Source organism: Filicampus tigris, chromosome 1 (genome assembly GCF_054856515.1).
Source record: "Filicampus tigris isolate MCC_2025a chromosome 1, RoL_Ftig_1.0, whole genome shotgun sequence".
Lineage (NCBI taxonomy): Eukaryota > Metazoa > Chordata > Actinopteri > Syngnathiformes > Syngnathidae > Filicampus > Filicampus tigris.
Genome location: NC_141217.1, coordinates 26,539,270 through 26,559,193, shown reverse-complemented (window position 1 = coordinate 26,559,193; position 19,924 = coordinate 26,539,270). Strand labels below are relative to the sequence as shown.

Below are 19,924 nucleotides of genomic sequence, written 5' to 3'. Positions count from 1 at the left end.
GCGAAGTATCTGTATTAACATATACACACAAAATACACGTGGAATAAACAGCCTATTTTCATAGCTCTTCGTGCTTGTGAGAGTGAGACATGGGATACATACTGTATTCACATGAATGTACATTTGTAATAAAGCAAGGTGCAGCATTTGTACTTCTAAAATATATTCAGTGATTCTAACCGACCCCCCAATGCGTGACGTCACATTTGTATGCTGCCAGAGGGGCAGGCGGTCGAGTGAGTGCGATAACAGAAGTCCGTTGTGTGTTTCTAAAAAACACCTGTGCTGTTTATGGTTGCTCTAATCGGTTAACTAGAGATTTTATTTTGTAATACCGGCAGTGATTCAAATTGACCGGAGGCAAAAACGAAGTTGTTTGAAAGCAGACGCGCATAATGTCTGTCAAATCTTCAATGTGACCACTTAACACCATCACAACATACAAGGTTATGATCTGATGACTTTATATCAGTTATTTTTTTCTTTTTACTTTTCAAGGTTTATTTCTCACTGCTGTTCAACATTAATCTGTTAATTATATAGGTATATAAATTTCATATACGTTGAGGGAACATTATAGGACATTTTGCTGGGCGATGTGTTGTAAACAAACTCGTCTCTTTGTTAGCAGTTAGCAAGCGAGCGAGCTCGAAAAGCTTTGACGGTTCATAAAGACGAGTTTATCTGGACACAAACCATTTCGTGAAAGACGTTTTACACCATTAAACTAGTGATCGATGTACTGTGTCAAACAAAAGCAACATACTTTGCTATGAGACAAAGATCCAGCCGACATGCCCCTAGAGTAATTGCAGGCTCTTGATAGCATCAAAGTCCTCCCAAGCAACTGCCTCCAATGTGGCGATGTATGTCCTTACAGCGACCTTTTTCACCAAACTAGACATAAGTAGACAGATGACCAATAACGCTAATAATGGATAAGGCTTCTCCTCGTATTTTCCTTCCGCATGCGGCTCACAAATACGCGCGCTGCGTTCAAATAATGATAACAGTATCAATAACTGGCCTCGGCGTTTTATTTGTTAGTACTGGCCGATCCGATACCAGCGTTTTAATGCGGTATCGGGATACCACCCGCTACCAGTATTAGTATCGGAACTACACTACTTATTTCATTTCATTATTATTAAAATAAGGCCCGGCTCATCCACTTTTCTCCATAGAAGCATATGACGTTCCTCCTCTCTGGGCAAATACCCTTCATCGCCTATGTTATATTCATCGCAGGTGCCATCAATCATCCACCTGTGATGCAGCGTAGCATTGTTTTAGTTCTCCCGTCCCTCCCCACTTGTTTTTCTGTTGTTGAGAGGGCATCTGTGTAATTTTATTTACTGTTTCAGTCGATGACCCACAGACTCCCTGTGACGCTTGTCATTTGTTGCCCCATAGTATCTGCTGTATTTGTGCTCCCAGACATACTCCCATAAGGAGCTGACGTTTTGAGCGATGTTTGGTCTAGATGCAAATTTTTATTTTTGCCACATTCAAAATAGTTATGTTCCTCCCCAATACGTTTCATTCTGTTACAGGGATTTGCCACTTGTGTACTCTAAGTACTGAGAGACAACCATGCACTTGAATGTTATTTTTCATACGCTCCATTCATGAAGTCCAAGCATGGGCGTAGTTTACAAGCACCTTAAATAAGGCTCTTTCACGTGACTAGAATTTTTAAAAATGTTTTATTAAATGACATGTTTTCCATTATTTATGAGTAGACAATGTGGGACCGTATTTATAAAGATTCTATTGAGACCTAATTATGCTTAAAATTACCTGTGTGCTAAAATCATAGGGATGATTTTATTTGTGTCACAAATCTCAATTCAATGATATGTTCTATTTTGATAATAGTTGGGTTTCATTTTTCTGTGACATATCTATATCATGTAACATGTTCTGATCTCGAGCTTTGGACAGATGTGATACTGGTTTGGCCGGCGTGTGTATGTCTGATATTGCTCACCACGGTCCAAAGAATGTTCAGGGATTTTGTGTGAATGCATAGAAAATTAGAGGGAACATTGGTTGCGTCTACCCACTTCTAAATCTGCCCTGATGCGCAACGTTGAATAATATCTGTGAGTGATACTGTGGGGTGGCTTGCATCTCCCACGATTGTGGTTGCTTTTTGGATGAGGCGGGTGTTGTATGTCTTTCATGGAGGGGAGTAGTCACCAATGATTTTTCCAGCTATGTTCACTTTGCGCTGCAGGGCTTTCCTGTTGTAGTCAGTGCAGCTAACACCCCAGACTGTGATGCAGCTGGAAAAGATTCTCTCACTGGTTCCTCTGTAGAATGTGATTATGATGGGTGGTGGAGCCTGCTTGAGATTGCGCAGGAAGTAGAGGCGCCGCTGGGCTTTCTTCACCAGTGATGCAGTGTCGGTGGACCAGGGGAGGTCATCACTGATGTGCACCCCCAGGAATTTTGAGCTGCTCACTCTACACAGCAGCGCCACCAATGGGTGTTGTGTGTGGTCTTTCTGTACGCTGACAACCAGCTCCTTGGTTTTGCTGACGTTCATCGGGAGGTTTTTGTATCTCCATCACGTGGTCAGATGGTCAATTTCTTTTCTGTATCGAGTCTCGTCACCCTTGGTGATGAGAAACACCAGACTTTATTCATTAGGTGGGTTAGTGCTTTAGGTTGTTGTGCAGTCGTATGTCAGCAGGGTGAAGAGCCGAGGACTGAGCACACAGTCTTGGTGAGCCCCTATGCTCCTCTAAATATTGCTGCCCACACACATTGCTTGAATTCTCTGTGTGAGGAAGTCTAGCACCTCGTTGCAGTGGTAGTTGCTGAGTCTGTTGAGCTTGCAGATGAGCTGTTGTGGTATTATGGTGCTGAATGCTGAACTGAAGTCTATGAACAGCATTGTCAAACATGAGTCTTTGTTATCCAGGTGAGTTATGGCTGGGTGGAGGGCAGAGCAGATCGCATCCTCTCTGGATCATTTTGCTCTGTATGCAAACTGGAAGGGATTCAGTACACCCAGGGGTTGACAGGTATATAGATGGCTATGTACATTTTTTTTTTCCTCAAAAGAGTGCTGCTTGCTTGTCTTTGAGGTGCAGGACAGCTGAGTCTTGACCTGAAGAGTTAGTCTGACTTTGTTGAGCCATGCGCATGCTCAGTGATTGTTTGGTTTCCCCAATATACAGTATGTATCTGTGCATTCCTCACTGCACTTGACTTGATTGCTTTTCTGAGTCTTGATCAATCCAGGGGCGTGCAGAGCCTGGGACCAACCCCAGTCGACATAGTTGTATTAGGTGCACAGTAATCGGTGGATCAATAATAGATTAATGCTCATGTTGAAGGGGCATCCTGCTGGGATAGAGGAGACATATACTTAAACAAAGGCCTGTCCACACCCCTGAATATGGGTTATGTATGACGGATGCCAGTTTGCTGTAAAAGCTCACTTTGCGTACCTTCTAATGCGGTTATAAAGCAAATCGGTGGCCAAGACTTTAACACTAGGACTACTATAGCAGTCATTTTGACTGTTTTCAAACTTTGATGTGTTATTACTCTGCATATATATGTAGAAATAAGATGCCTCTGGCCTCTTGACTTTTCCTAATAATGTTAGTATTTCATTCCCATGGTGCAATTTTATGATGTTAAACAATATAAAAATAGTTACAAGCGAGTACTCCTTTAACTACGGCGTGCCAGTCAATTTGACGACTCTACTTAATCTTACGCATGTTGCGCTAGGACGGCGCCACCGGGTTTCCATAGCAACCAGAAGCTGCATTAAGAAATGCTGCTGGTCACTGAGATGTATAAAACAAAAATCTTACAGAGTAGAGAAGACATAAAATGAGTGTCCCCGTGCTCCGGCCAAGCGGAGCTGTGTTGCATGTGGTAAAATAGGTTGTTAGATGTGATATTCATGTCATTGTGGGTAGTGCATGCCAGACAATCGAAATCAAACAGAACAAAACCGATCCATTTACGTGCCCTACTCTAATCTTTTGGCTGCTCAAACAACTGTTGGCCTGAATGTGAACAATGCATCGCCACACAGCGCTGAGGCATTTTGCCAAAAAACGTGATAACGGCAAAGAGCAGTTAACAGGACAATCAATTATACAGTACAAAGGGGGACTGGTGACTCGATCTCTTCAAATGACGTCACTCGCTGGAAATAACCGGAGATTGCAGAACATTTGCATTTTCGTTGTTAAGCGTGTTGCTATGGGTCTAATTATCAATAAGGGTGGGTTGCGTCACGTTTACTTCTCACTTGGTCTTTAAAATTTCCCCAGTCTCCCTCTTTTCAAACTACAAAGAAAAAAAGCAATTAGAATTATTAATCGATAAAAATATACGAAACCAACAAATCCATTATTTATCAAATTAAACATTATGGAAATGTATGACCTGGTTGAGTTTAAAATAGCAAAAATAATGTACAAAAGCCACAAGAACCTGCTCTGCTGCAATAGTCCGAAGCTGTTTGATATTACAGAAAGCTGCTATAATTTAAGGGGAACATGTTTTGGATTTTTTGTAGAGAACAAACATTAAGCAAACGTATTTCTGTGAGAGGAGTTAATTTGTGGAATCATTTCCAAACTGACCAGAAAATGTGTGAATCACTTGGTGTGTTCAAAAACAGATTCAAAAGTACAAAAAAACCCCTATAAATCAGATAAGTCGGTAAATTGCCCCAAAGCCGTAATTTTGGGAATGTGTTAGATTGAGTGTAATGTAATGATATATTAATTATGAGTATGAGAGTATAATGATATATAAATGTGTCGCAGTGTGTGCTTATATAATGCATGTATGTAGGCATGTTTGAAAAGTGTATGTGCAGTTGCATATATGAGTAGGTTTATAAATGACATTTTCCCTATTAGAAAAGCGCAATATAAATGACAGCCCATTTACCATTTCTTTTCTTGTTAAGACTTCATGAATGGCCAATTATTGTATTACTTCGAAACAAGTCAAAATACACAAATACCAAGGGTGGGACTTGATAAGTTCTTTACTTCTTCCTACTCCCTTTCGAACATGTCATCTTCCAAACCGCTTATCCTATATAGGGTCGCGGGGAGTTGCTGGAGCCTATCCCAGCCGTCAATGGGCGAAGGCAGACTACACCCCGAACTGGTCGCCAGCCAGTCGCAGGGCACACTTTCGAACATGTATACTGTGTAATGATGAACAGTTATGTCTTCTCTGCTTTTAAATTTGTTTTTTTACTTCCTATTTGATTTTCTGTTATCTGTTTATATGTTCAACAAACAAACAAACAATCAGAGCATGAACAATGCCATTAACAAATAAGTGAAATACGAGCGCAAAGTAGTACAGCAAAAACAATAAAGGCCTTTTCACACCGCATATAGTACCCAGTAGTTGCGTATATTCTGCCAGTGTACTGTACTGTTCTTTTGCCATCACGAAGATCCCACACAGATTGAAAAATTTTCAATTTGGGCCAGGTGTTATAATAGTTTTGGATTTCTCATTATAGTTATTTTTTTACATTTATATTTTGTTCGATTTGAGCTTAGTTTTGTTTTTTAATTTAGTTTTAAACAATTTTTAGAATTGGCTTATTACTGTTTATGGTTTCAAAAATACATTTTGGTTGGTTTTTAATTAGTTGTAGTTTTTGTTTTTAAATACAGGGTATTCCTTGTGTGCAAGATTTAAAAAGTCTAAGTATTGTGTAATAAAAACTCAAATGCTATAATTTTATAATTTATAATTTTAAAATCATTTAAAAAACAATACAATAATACAATTTTATTTATATAGCGCATTTCATAACAACTAGAGCTGTAACAAAGCACTTTACAAACAATACAATAAATATAAAAAACAAAAGGCTGTGATACACGTATTAATAAATATAGATATAAATAAATAATATATAAAATATAAATACAAATATAAATAAATAAAGCCAATAAATACACTATAATAAAACACTACATACAATTGACACCGGAAAAGAGCCGAAAATTTCAGGTCTTATCAAAAGCCAGAGAAAAGAAATGTGTCTTCAACCAGGTTTTAAAAATGGACAGAGAGGGGGCTTGCCTAACAACCAATGGGAGGTCATTCCAGAGGGAAGGACCAGCAACAGAAAAGGCTCAATTCCCCTCTGAGGCCCCGCTTGGTCCTCAGCACCTCGAGCAGCACCTGGTCCACAGACCTAAGGCGTGCGTAGGAGTGGAGGAGCTTGGAGAGGTACGCCGGGGCGAGGCCATTTAATGATTTAAAGACAAATAGGAGAATCTTGAATTGAACCCTGAAATTCACAACTATCCACTGATCAAATACAAGTACCATGTAACAGTCCACATACTGTAAGCGCAGATCATAATACTGCTTCTAAAGTTAGATATAATAGTGCAATGCGTAGTGGATAGGATGTGATTGCGAACACATCCCAGGTTTGATACTCCTACTGATTATTATATCATCGCTCATGGCTGCCAATAACGTGCTAAAGTTGTATTTTCTCTTTAAAATGGTTCATGTGTGATTTAATCTCTCATTATAATCCTAGTGTTGTACTACTCATAGGCCCCCCACCACCACAAACGTGCAATTAAGTCATGAAGGCGAAACACCTCAATTAACAGTTTACCTCCTCAATTACCAACATAATCCATGTGACACACGGGTAATCAGAACAGCAAGTAAAGGGTGCTTGTGCTAAGTGCTGACAACAAGGCACTCTTGGTGTTCACTGAACGTCACTGCACACTTTGGGAGATGCGGGAACAGTTGGCACCAAGTATTGAGGTCGTCTGCCAATGTTGCTTGCATGCAGCCAGCATGGAATCTGAATTTGGAGCAAATTAAATACAAAGTAAATGAAAGTAAATGTGGAACTCAAGTCTGTTTTCATGCTTTTACAGGTTTTCTGTAAATCGAACGCATGGGGTCTTACTGGGTCTCATCAACCACATCTCCTCCTCCTCCTCCTTCACCAGTATTTTGACAGCTTGTTTGTTGTCAGTATTTCCACATGGTTTATTCTGCTTGGTTCTCGTACCCGTTGCTATTCAGTTGTGCTGGTAAATGATCTTTCACTCGTATAGCGCTTTTATACCTATTATGGCACTCAAAGTCCATCACACTGACTTCACATTCACCTACTAATGATGCAGCATCAGGAGCAACAGTATTCAGTATTTTGCTCAAGGACACTTCGACATGGTCACAAGAGGATTGAACCCACAACCTCAGGGTTGGGAGTCCAATTATTTTGAATTTCCCTTCTCATGTCAGCTATTTTGATGCCATGACTGCAGAATCGTTGTTCCTTTTTTTTTTTTTTTTTTAATTTAAATAAAACTATAATCAAAGGACTTGATTATGGATGGCAGGTGTGGCCAGATTTTTACAATGGCCAGGTCCACACACACACCCACGGGGCAGCCCAATTCCTTAAGGCCGAGATACACCAATCCGACATCGGACGTCGGTAAGCGTTGGGGCGTCTGATTGCGCCGTCTGATTGGTGCAGCGAACTCCCTTGTAACATCGGACCTCGTCAGGAAGCATCTGGTGGGCGTTTCAGCATGTTGAATCGGCGTCGTGACATTTGGTCACTCTGATTGGCTGTTAGCTAGCGAATCAGCGCACGGAGTCAGAACAGGAAGAGACAAATACGGAGAAACACTGAGCATGCCTTTGCTGCCCTAATCTTCTTACAAGTACAAGAGCGAGGGTTAACAATGTAAGTATTTAACGATACTGTGTCAAGAACGTGAGGGTTTACTTCGAATGGGAGTTCATAGTGAGCGAAAAATATAGCTGAATGCTTTGTTTACGTTTTTATAATCCGCCCCCGGCCATTAGCTTTCCGGTTGTCTTTTTTTCGAACCAAGAGGAATAGTGACTACCACCACTGATGCTATGGAACGGTATTACATCTCACGCATGAGCAGAAGGTACTTTAATGGTCAGCGTCGCTGTCTGTCGTTGCGGTGTATTTTTCCAGCGTGACGTGCTGACAGATGGCCCAACGCCACAGGGGGTAAGCGTCGGTCACAGTTGGCCAACGTCGGATTGGTCTATCTAGACCTTTATATGGAGGGTATGAGTGTGTGTGTATGCTCTACGGCGAAGCTGCGTGATGAGGTCGCACTCTCGCTCTAGAAACAGAGCTTTTTTAATAAAAGAAAGGTGATATAGTCCCATCGCCACCTTTGTTTGAAAGGAAAGGGATGATGTAGTGTGCATGCGATTGTGGTGACTTGCATACGTGTGGAAAATTGAATATTTGGCGATGTCTTGAATCGTCCGTGCCGCTGGCCGCGCTCGAGATTTATAAACACAGCTGTTGTACGGTACTATCCGATTCTTACAAAACTTTATGAGAGCAAACACATCATTACAAATATGGAGGAGAAAGTATCCGGCTTGACTCTGACTAAATCAACGGCACATTTAAATAGTGGACGAGACTAAGCGAGAGGCTGCGATGACGCGCACCGAGTCAGCTCACGTACAGTACAGTGTGTGGAAAAATTAAATCCACTTGTGTTCTCGTTGGTCGATCTCGAGCTGGGAACCAGTCACCGGCTTTTATGAGTGCCTGCGGGTATGTACAAAGCCTCCGAGTCAACTCATATCTTTGAAACAATGCGTCTTTCTGCAATTTAGCTCACGTTATGGCTGCGTTGTTTCATTTTTAATTTGTTATGAATGTTTCTGCAAAACCCGCAATACACTGAGGACGCGAAAGTTGAAGCGCGAAGTAGCGAGGGATCACTGTATGCCAGAATTAGCCAACGGCTACTTTCCATCTGCAGTCCCTAGCAGGTCAAAAGAAGTAACATTACAATAACAACACCAATAAAGAGAAAGGACAGAAAGAAATCGGCACATAGACTGACACATCAGTGACATACAAAACAAAACCCAAAAATAAATTTATAATAATAATAATATTATCAAGATTGCACATAAAAGCTTGATTTAAAATTAGTGCTCACAAATTTGGATTCTTTTCAGCCATTTTTTTAGGTTGACTTTAAACGTGTTTAAAGTGGTGCAGTCTCTTATTTGAATCGGAATCTCATTCCAGACCACAGTACCTTTAACTGATAAAACCTGATTACTGAAAGTAGTTTGTCTATGTGGTACTGCACAGTCACCTCTCGTGAAGGCTCTGGTTCTTTTCCCACTGATGCTGAATCTTAACATAACTCACTCAAAAGTGGGGGAGCAAGTCCATGCAAAATCTTATATATAGAGCAGGTTAGTTTAAACTTTTCAAAATTATCAACACTTAAAATATAATGTTTCTGGAGAATAGGGCAGTGATGGGTGGAAAATGATTTTCTATCCAATACTTTCACAGCTTTTTTGAAGAGAGATTCTATTGGTTTTAGTGTACTTAAACTTGTTAGTGACCAGTTAGTCATGCAATATTTAATGTGAGAAAAGATCATGAGGAACACCAATCTCAATGTCAGTATAAGGGGATTTGACATTGTTGCCAGATACACAATTTGACCGATTGCACAAGTACGATTTAATCCAACGAATAGCTTGTTCTGAGAAATTGAATTTTAGTAGCCTTGACAGTAAAATATGGTGGTCAACAGTATCAAATGCAAACTGCACCAACAAGGGGGGAGGAATCGAAGTAATATTTAACTTTTTCAAGAAATATATTTATTGCAGTTGCTGTTGAGTAATTTGAACGGAAACCAAACTGCATGGCATGAAGAGGACTTCCACCTGTATTGAGATGGTTTACCGATTGTTTAGCGATCCATTTCTCAAAAATTTTCGAAACGACGGGTAATATACTGATTGGCCGGAAATTCCTTACATCCAATATTTATTGCAGTTTCTGTTGAATAATTTGAACAAAAACCAAACTGCATGGCATGTAGAGGACTTCCACCTGTATTGAGATGATTTACCAATTGTTTAGCGATCCATTTCTCAATAATTTTCGAAATGACGGGTAATATACTGATTGGCCGGTAATTCCTTACATCCAATTTGTTACCAGAATCAAATACAGGAGTAATTGTGGCAATTTTCCATGCCGTGGGAATAACAGAGTTTTTAATTGATAAATGTATCATATGGGTTATTGGGTATATTAGGGAATCCTTGTGTACCTTAAGAAAATTGGTGTCTAGGCCATATACATCTTTAGCTTTTGACAGTTTTAATTCATTCGTAATATTAACTACCTCAGACTCATTTATTTCTGCAATTGTAAACATAAGTGGAGATTTTTCAACAGAGTAGGATGTACTTTCCTGTCGAGCAAAGAGACGCACACATTTTCCTTGGTGTGACCAGGTCAGCTCTAAAAACAGATTTCATCAACAGTGCCCGTACTACAGGGCAAATGGTGAGTGAGTCACTGCCTCAAAGATTCAGTTTAGTTACTGTATGCTGGGAAACACTGTTGATATTTGGTCCATTTCACGTTTTTATTTAGCCCTTGGGGGATGACTTTTTGTTTTGTGGGGGTGGGGAGCGATTGGTACTTCAAGGTAGTTCAAAAGAATTTATATTCCCAGAATATGTTACCACGTTTTCCTGTCTTGAATGCATAACAACAATCAAATTGTGAATCCATGCATATGGCACATGTACCACGATGAATCTACATGCTAAGTAGAGGGAATAATGAGCAGAAAAGAATAAAAATATTTATTTTTTTTAAAAAGCCTGCCATTTGCATCTTCCTGGTGTTCTCCATCAATATGGCCCATCTCTGCCTTTCTTTTGCAGCATCTATCGAACATGACTGCAACAATAATCAAAAACACCAAATATAATTAGTGAGCTGTATGATGGCCTCTATATATAGAGACAAAAAAAGACAATGGTACATGACAAATTCTTACTAGCATACCTTGGAAATCTTTATTTTCTTGGCCATGCTGCCAAGCTTTTAGGCTTATTACTGTCGACAAATGGGGACAAAAGCGGTCTGTAATTACTTGTGCTCCCCAGTGGGTAATGGCAACATTCTCAGGGAGCTTAGCAGCTACTTCCCGTATAATTGACTGCAGGGATACATCACATGCTGCTTTTAGCTTCCTCAGTTTTTCTGCTCCATTTATTTTTAGCAACTATATTATTTTGTATAAAATGTGTTAACTGCAACATAAGGAGGGAGGTGTTACTTAGCTTAAAAGACACATCAAAACATGAAACCATATTAGTGTCACAATGACACACGATGTAGATATGTGCATACTTGTATGATCCCTTGTAGACACAGTTGAGCAAAACAATTGTGAGTTGTTCTTTTTGTAGTTTTACTTGGTCTCATTATGGTTATGGCTAATTTCAGCAAATCCTTGCTAAATTTGGGCGAGAGGTGGGTTACACCTCGGACTGGTTGCCTGTCAATCACAGCGCATAAAAAAAATTGTTAACATCCATTCATATTCACATTCACAACTTTGGACAATTTTTAATTTTCAGTTAACCTAAGAAACCTATTTTTGGGATTTGAAAAGCAAACTGGAGTACTCCGACAAGAAAACACACAAGCACACGGGTAAAATAAAGACAGTGCCAGCCAAGGCATATGTGAATTAAGCGCCTGCTTGGGTCCAAGTGTAACACTTGGTTGTAGTTAAAGGTGAGACAGCTGTCGTGGGAAGTGCGGCCCAAACTAAATTCTGCTTAGAGCCACATAAATGCCTGAGCCAGCACCTCATTTTGTGTTTTTTGCCTTATGTTAACCTGTTTTAAACTATTTGCAACATTTTGGCCGTAACATTATTTTGGGCCGAGACCTTATTGTTATTTTGTGCGTTTGTGAATCAGCAGCCTGCTTACAACAACTGTGTTAGTATTCTCCTGTATTAACACTTACCACCCTATATTCTTTTTGCATTGAGCTAAACTGTTTGCACTATTAAAGCGTTTTAACCATGATTTTTTTTTTTTTTTTTTTTTGCGGAGGGTATTGTTTAAAATGCTACAACTGTGAGGCGCTTGTCCCCAACATGATGGAGTCGACTGGTGACCAGTCAGAGAACAATGCATCTCAGAGGTGGGGTGAGAGCCAGCGAGTAGTAAAGTAAAGCTAGAGTGAGGACTAAATGGGACAGATTTGAACCATTACTTCTGTCTGCATAACTCGCCAACAGAGAAACTAACAGCTCTTACAAAACTGCACTTGTTTGTTTACATTAAAACTTGAGTTTCCAATGCGAGTAACATCATACACGCTATAATTGCAGAGCTGGGCATTTTACTACAAATTGAGAGTCCGTTATTCGTCATCGATCTGCAGCGTGGGTACCCTTCCGTCATTCGCCTTATTTTCCAGGGGTAAAGAAATATTACATACTATTCGGTCCACCTCTAATTTTAAACGGGCGTCCGTGTCCGTCGGCCATTCTTCACACGCTCAACTCCTCCACCCCCACCCCGCTGGATGATATTATGTTAAATATCTATTTTAAAAATTTGCCCGTGATTCGTCAACCATCAGCAAAATGGGCGTCTGTCATTGACGCATAGACGGACCGGTGCGTCACATGGGCGCAGTGACCAGCTCTGTATAAATGTGGGATTGCAATTTCAGCGCACACATACTAGTCACTCGAGTTGTTGGAGACTTCAATTATGATCCTCTCTCTGTCTCTTGATGAACAACTTCACACGTTGTCACGTTAATCCAAAAATAAATACATTTGTTGATTTATTGTTGCTAAGCAGTCAACCATTTAAAATACTTCATTAAAATGTAGTAAGGGCTGTGTTTAAAGGACTATTTGGATAATGAATGGATGTTCTCCAAGTTTTTACTAACGTCAATATTGTTTGCACCGTACAGTGCTCATATCTCAAGTCTACACTCGCAATTCGATGCAATTTTTTTTTTTAATCTGCTAATGAATGGTTCATATCTCGAGAAACTCATAAATCTTGTCACTCATATCTCAAGGCATTACTGTATTGTGTTGAAATTAAAATCATAATTTTCAAGGATTAAGAAGATGTATATCTTTTTTTCAATGACCCAGTCATTTGCCACCTTGAAGAACTTTTTCGCATTTACCAGCCATGTCCTGGTTTCCGTTTTCACGACGATCAATGCAAAATGAGTTGAAGTTCCACTCACCATCAATAAAGCGTACAGTCACCCCCAAATGACCGTGGTTGTGAGTTGAGGTCCAGTGATGTTATACATATTGCTGATTTTATTCATCACTGCAGTCCTGCACAGTGATGTGTATGATGGGTCATTGGACGCCGTTTGCAAACCTCACTTAATCCCTTGTCTTCAACTTTGTTGATCGACATGTAGTTCATCGCTCTTCACAATTTTCTTGTCCCCAAAATGTGCGTACGGATGGGTTCAAGTGTCCATATATGTGCGCGCTTTTTCCCCTCAATTTTTCGGGGAGCGGGTTACATACTTAGCGCAGGAAATTGCGTACGCATTTTTCATGCCTGTTTTATCAATGCGCATGCAGCATTGATACATCCGGCCGCTGTACATTTGCACAATTTTTCCCGGCAGTTGCGTATGCATCTTTCAGGCCCCGTTTTGTGCATATGCAACGTTGATAAGTGAGACCCCTACACGTTGGGCTTGTCACTGATCCAGTGGTACAATGTCTGACATATTAAAAAGATCATCTCCACCCCTTTGTTTTATTCATGTACCATTTAATCCAGATTAACAATGAAGCCTACCTATTTCTGATTAATCTCCATGAACACACTAAGAATGTTTTTTATTTATTTAAAACAAACATACAATTGAAAAGTATGACTAACATCTTACAAGTGTCAATGGATAAATGGATAAAGTACCGCTTCAGAGTTGAAAAAGAATGAAAATAGAGTTTTTTCAAAAGTGACATCTTACTGTTTTTCTGGGAATGCTTTTAAAATGATTTATCTAGTGGGTGGGTGGTTCTTTTCTTTCACCAGGAAGAAAATCTGGTTCTTACTGTCTTTCTAAAAGGTTACAATTTACTAATGTGACCTTCAGGTTTGGACTTTTTTCATCCCTTGTGTGGCATATCTCTTCGTGGGAAGCTGGTATCTGTCAGCCTTAATGGCCTGACATGATCGTTTAGACCTTTTTTAACTGGGACCTTTTGTTGTTAAAGTGCTCTATAAATATTTTTTTTCATTATGCATGATGCTTTTTTGAAACTTGTCACAGCTAGAATGTCTCAATATAGCTGCCAAATCAGTGCAAAGACTCTGGAGGTAAATGGTAAACCTTGGGTACGTCCGCTGATAGTGTAGTGGTACACACGCCCGAGTTGTGTGCGGGCAGCGTGGGATCGATTCCCGCTCAGTGACGGTGTCTGTGTGTGCCCTGCGACTGGCTGGCGACCAGTTCGGGGTGTAGTCTGCCTTCGCCCGTTGACGGCTGGGATAGGCTCCAGCAACTCCCCGCGACCCTGTATAGGATAAGCGGTTTGGAAGATGACATGACATGACCTTGGGTACTCCAAGTGCTTTACACTGTACCTCATCTACGTACTGATGACGCAGCATCAGGAGCAACTGGGGGTTCAGTATCTTGCTCAAGGATACTTCGACATGGTCACAATGACCGGGGATCTATCCCACAACCTCCGGGTTGGGAAACGACCACTCTACCACTGAGCCATGCCGTCCTAAGGGATTGTGTCAATGTTAGTGCACTTAACATTAGCATGAAGCACATTAAAAGTGGCCACATGAACTAAGATTCAACCTGTGCCATTACAATACCTGTGCCATTGCAGTCTTTCAAATTCTGCTTTACATTTCAAAACAAATGAGGGGAATTGAGGCAGATGGTTAAAGGGATGACTAACTGCACCTTGCAATTTCACAACAGGAGAAACTGGGGCACTGCTTTCTGTGTGAGTGCAGTTGTCGTTTCAAAAGGTTTGCATGACTCAAGTTTATCCTGCCAACCACGATTCCAAGAGATGGGCCAGACAGTACATCAGAAAACAGCCTCCGTATGCTCGGTGAAATCCATTGAAAACAACCTTGACAGCCACAGTAACAAACTGCCAGTATGCAGCTTCGACTTATTTTATGACTTACACTAATTTATTTGATCATCCTGACAAAAGCAGCATATGGCCGCTGCATTATGGATTAGATGACACAGGTAAACTGCTCCAGCTCACTAGCATGAGCATATGATCTTTTGTTATATACTTGAGTTGGCGCTTTGAGGCTGTAACTATAAAGAAGATATTCCATTGCTGTTACGATCTTGAAAGACTAACGGAGATGGTTCATTGCACTTATGGGTTGGATTCAGGTCCTACAAGGTTGCTGCTGCAGTCATCAGCCCGTTTCACATCCCTGTATCAAAACATCAAGGCTCTGTGGGGTGCTGACGGCGCTCAAAGCTTTTAGCTGACTCATTGTTTCACAGCCAGGCCCACTTTGCCAATCGCTTGGCAGCTGCAGCCTCTTCCCTGTCCCATTTGTTAGCACTTGGACAGGCTGGAGCTCATGTTTTAACAGCAGAGTCATCGGCCATGAAATAAGCAAGCCCAGATATTTCAATTTGAGCTCTTTTTTCAGTGCACCATCTCTACCACTGTTGTTTTTGGCTCAGGTTAATACACTTAATGAACTGGCATTAGCCATTAAAAAAAACACCTTTACATGTTTCTTAAGGTAGCCATTTGTAAGTGTAGAAATAGGCCGACATGACTTAACTTTTAGGGACTACTTTTTTTGTAAATGCATGTATTTATCTTAAATAGTTTTTGACTATTTATTTATTATTCATTTTGAGAAGATGGCCAAAATAGTAGTGGGCAAAGGGTCTGTTCTTTGTCTACGTTACTTGCCCACGCTGGCTATCATAATTTTCCGAATTTTTGACTCTGAAATTCATCAAACTTTTAGATCTGATAAAAGACCAACATTAGCTGTTTTGAAATCAGGATGATTTTTCAGGCATTTTTTGTTTACATATTAATACAGTGATCCCTCGCTACTCCGCACTTCAACGTTTGCGCCCTCGGTGCATTACGGATTTTTCAGAAGCATTCACAAATTAAAAATAAAACAACACAGCCATATTGGGAGTTATATTGCAGAAAGATGCATTGTTTCAAAGATATGAGTTGACTCGGAGACTTTGTAAATACCCGCAGGCACTCATAAAAGCCGGTGACTGGTTCCCAGCGCGAGATCGACCAACGAGAGCACAAGTGGATTTAATTTTTCCACACACTGTACTGTACGTGAGCTGACGGGGTGCGCATCATCGCAGCCTCTCGCTAGTCTCGTCCACTATTCAAATGTGCCGTTGATTTAGTCAGAGTCAAGCTGGATACTTTCTCATCCATTATAATGTGTTAACTCTAATAAAGTTTTGTTAAAATCAGATTGTACAGTACAACAGCTGTGTTTATAGCAGTGAGCGCAGCGCAGCGCGCTCTCGGCCGGCCAACGGAACGGACGACTGAGACATCGCCAAAGAAACTATGAAAGTGTTTGTTAGTTTTGTAGGTTGTCTCAAAACATCTTACATTAACTACAATCCCGCGTTGCATTTTATCCAAAGGACTTTATTGATGTTGTTGTGCAAAGATAAAGTTAATGCATGATCCCTGGCGCCCATGCTTCTTCTTCGTTTTTGAAATGAAGTAGGAGGAGAAGAAGAAGAAAAACAGGCGAAGAAGAATGAGGGAAGAAGAAGAAGCAGACGCGTTTACATTCACTTTTCACGACGGCGACAAGCGTTTTAAAATGTAGGATTGGATAAATTACACTATGGCATTCCAGTTAAGGTACGTCAATTTTATGATAAAATTTAAAACTTTAACGTAGTTTTTAGCGAACGTTCCGTCGTGCTCATCATCTGCCGAGTCGGTCGAAGCTAAATTCTGATCACAGCCTGCAAGCTTGGTATTTATATTGTTCATTTAGCATTTTTATAGTTGATTGTTTAACAAGTATTTAGAAGTGTGGGAACCCTGTTGGGGTTCGCAACAGCGTAACAGAGGCGCAAATCCCCCAAAATAAAACTGCACAATAAATATCATATAAAATAATAATCATAAGTCCGACTCTACTATGCTGGTTACACTTATCGCGGCGGGTTCTGTCCCCCCCATTAACCGCGATGTCAAACAGTCAAATGCTCTGCCTGTAATTCATATTTTTACTGGTGTAAGTTTAAGGAACTGTGATTTCCTGGAAACCAGGTGTACCCCTTCTAACTGCCCGAAGACAGCTGGGATAGGCTCCAGCACACCCGCGACCCTTGTGAGGGTAAGCAGTTCGGCTAATTGATGGATGGACACATTTTAAGGAACAAAAAAACAACTTTTTTTTCATTATGTATACAATTATTTACAGAGCTGGGCATTTTTCTGAAAATTGAGCGTCCTTTTTTTGCCATCCGTCTGCAGCGTGGGCACCCTTCCGTCGCCCGTCATTCTCTTTTTTTTCGGGGAGGGAAAGGGGAAATAATACTCGTCTATAGCCCGTTCGGATGTAATTTTAAACCGTCCGCCGTAATGTATGTATGTGGTAGCGACAGAAAGCTGTGCTTCTCTGATTTCAGAATCAGTTGGACTTACGTTGCTATCATTAACGGTTCTTGTGTTACGGTGATTTGAAAAAACGTGTGCCATCTCTGGATGGTTCTAAAATGAGACCTATTTATCTTGTTGCTGCTATTTCAACTTTGTTGTGGTACCGTGGGTGGCTTCTTTAAGCATTTATATGGGGCAGTCTTTCGTATCAAATATCTCCCAGCGATTAAAGTTTTAGTTTTATCCTAAAATTGGCTTACCTTAACTAGAATCCCGTGGTTCATTTTAGCCAAAGGTACAATCCTAGTGGATGTATTTACTTTTAACTTGTCGTAAATACTTGTGCTCTTGTGGCGACTGCTTCTTCTTTGTTGTTGGCAGGGCTTCTTTTCCTTCTACTTTGTTGTGGGCTTCTTCTTCTTCCCTTTTTTCTAAGACGACAAAGAAGAATAAACTTGTCACTATAATCAAATCATGGCTAACTGTGATTAACTTTCGATTTCAACAAGGACATTTGGATAAAATGCAGCACGGGATTCTAGCTGTTTTAAGACAAACTTTTACAAACACTCGTTGTTTCGTCGTCCTCGTGCTGATGCGTCTTGCTTGGGTGGCTGAGCACGCTCCGCTCACAAGGCTGGACTCTGATTAACTTAACGACATATTTCAATAACTTTGAGTTTCTGAACAGAACTTTGTTAAAAAATGCCGCTTATTGATTAGTGTGGACGAGATTGGTGAAATACAACAAGGGATTTATTTATGTTTTGTTTTTAAGTTTGTCGAAGTTGGTAGTCGGAAATGCTGACAGAAGTTCATTTAAAATAATAGTTGCACCGGCCTACAGGCAATCAGCCGTCCGCCGAAATGTAATGTGACTATTTGGTCCGGACCGCAAATTTTTGATAAAATGCCCATCTCTGGTATTAGTAATAAGTTGTGGGAGCATATTGACAGCAATTTGACCCTCGATTGTCATGTGGATTGGGGTTCAAATATTTACAACCCCCACCTCTCGTGATGGTCTGCACTTGCTATCGTGTCGTTTCTATCACTTACCTCTCTATAGAAATCAATTTCTGCCTTTTCATGAGTGACACCAAATAATGCAAAGATCGAATTATGCAACGGCGCAGAGGACTTTCATTCAAGCCATCTTTCCACCAAGGTTTATAATTATGAATCCTTACTTGTTTTGTGTTACAACTTAAGGGTCTATAGGTGGGAAAGCTGTGTCAACATACTGGACATAAAGAATGTGACGTCATAGCACCAACCCTTGTACAAGAGACAGTTACAAATACAAAAAAAAAGGGACATCAAATAACGACATCCGAAATTTTTTCTTCTTTCTTCATGCGTGTGCCCGTTTATTACTAGAGGAACACAAGCTTTTTTCTCTTTGTTTTGAGAACCATGAAACAAGAAACATTAAACCAAACAAGTATGGCTTGACGTCAAATTCGTCCTTTAGGGTTGGACATTTATCTAGTCAAGACGGCTGCCATAAGTCACCATGAAGTGTTTTCACATGCTGAATAATTGCTTATTTGCCCTCGGCGAATGAGGATGATGAGAATTCAGGTAAAAGGAGAATGCATCTTATTTTTTCAAAATAAATAAAGGTGATGACAAATGGGTATGTCAGTACATCATTGATCTTTGTGTATTTTTTTTTTTTTTTTACTCAAGCGCCTAAAGTATAACTGGACATTGCACATTCGCACTAACAAATAAACAACACCAGAACATAATTTTAATGAAAAGTAATTGAGCAGTTTAGTTATAGGCTGTAGATCAAATCAATCTTAGGCTAAATTTGCACTGCATGGTTAAAGTGACAACATTTCGATATATGTTATAGCAGAATGCATGATATCCTCACACACAGAAAAAGGCCTCTTCGGCTAAATTTTCACTGCACATCTGTGAGTCCAATTAGCGTCTGTATCAAATTTTGTTTTCAGCAATTTACACATACATTTCAAGACACATGTATAACCAATATCAAGTTGTGTAGTTTCTACAAACTGGCGGACATTAGTGCAATTAATTCGGCATTAATTTATGGAACAGCATTGGTCATCATTGTTCGTCTTTGCACCTTCAAGGTACACATAGTTTGGATCAGGGGTGTCCAAACTCGCTCCTCAGGGGCAGCTGTCCTGCCTGTTTTCCATCTCTCCCTGCTGCAACACACCTGATTCAAATAATCAGGATCATTATCAAGCTTCTTCAGAGCTTGCTGATGAGCTGATCATTTGAATCAGGTGTGTGATTGATGATTTGATTGACTGACTTTATTTGAGCATCATGTTTAAAACAAAATGGACAAATTTCAAAATAAGGCTACAATCGATACCCAAAAGGAATAGGTTGAAGTACGAAGA

At 40.2% G+C, this 19,924-nt stretch overlaps 1 protein-coding gene across 3 annotated transcripts in view; it reads left to right on the top strand.

Moving 5' to 3' along the window:
- Positions 1 to 16,672: 16,672 nt before the first annotated feature.
- The window catches only part of LOC147153391 (uncharacterized), a 66,003-nt gene continuing 62,751 nt past the window's right edge, over positions 16,673 to 19,924 (top strand). For all 3 annotated transcript variants that reach the window (XR_015086609.1, XR_015086610.1, XM_086029147.1), the window contains exon 1: positions 16,673 to 16,784. Coding sequence is in view for 1 of the 3 variants with exons in the window: in XM_086029147.1 (XP_085885273.1) it covers positions 16,768 to 16,784 (17 nt within the window). In the remaining 2 variants the exon portion in view is untranslated. The remainder of the gene's footprint in view (positions 16,785 to 19,924) is intronic.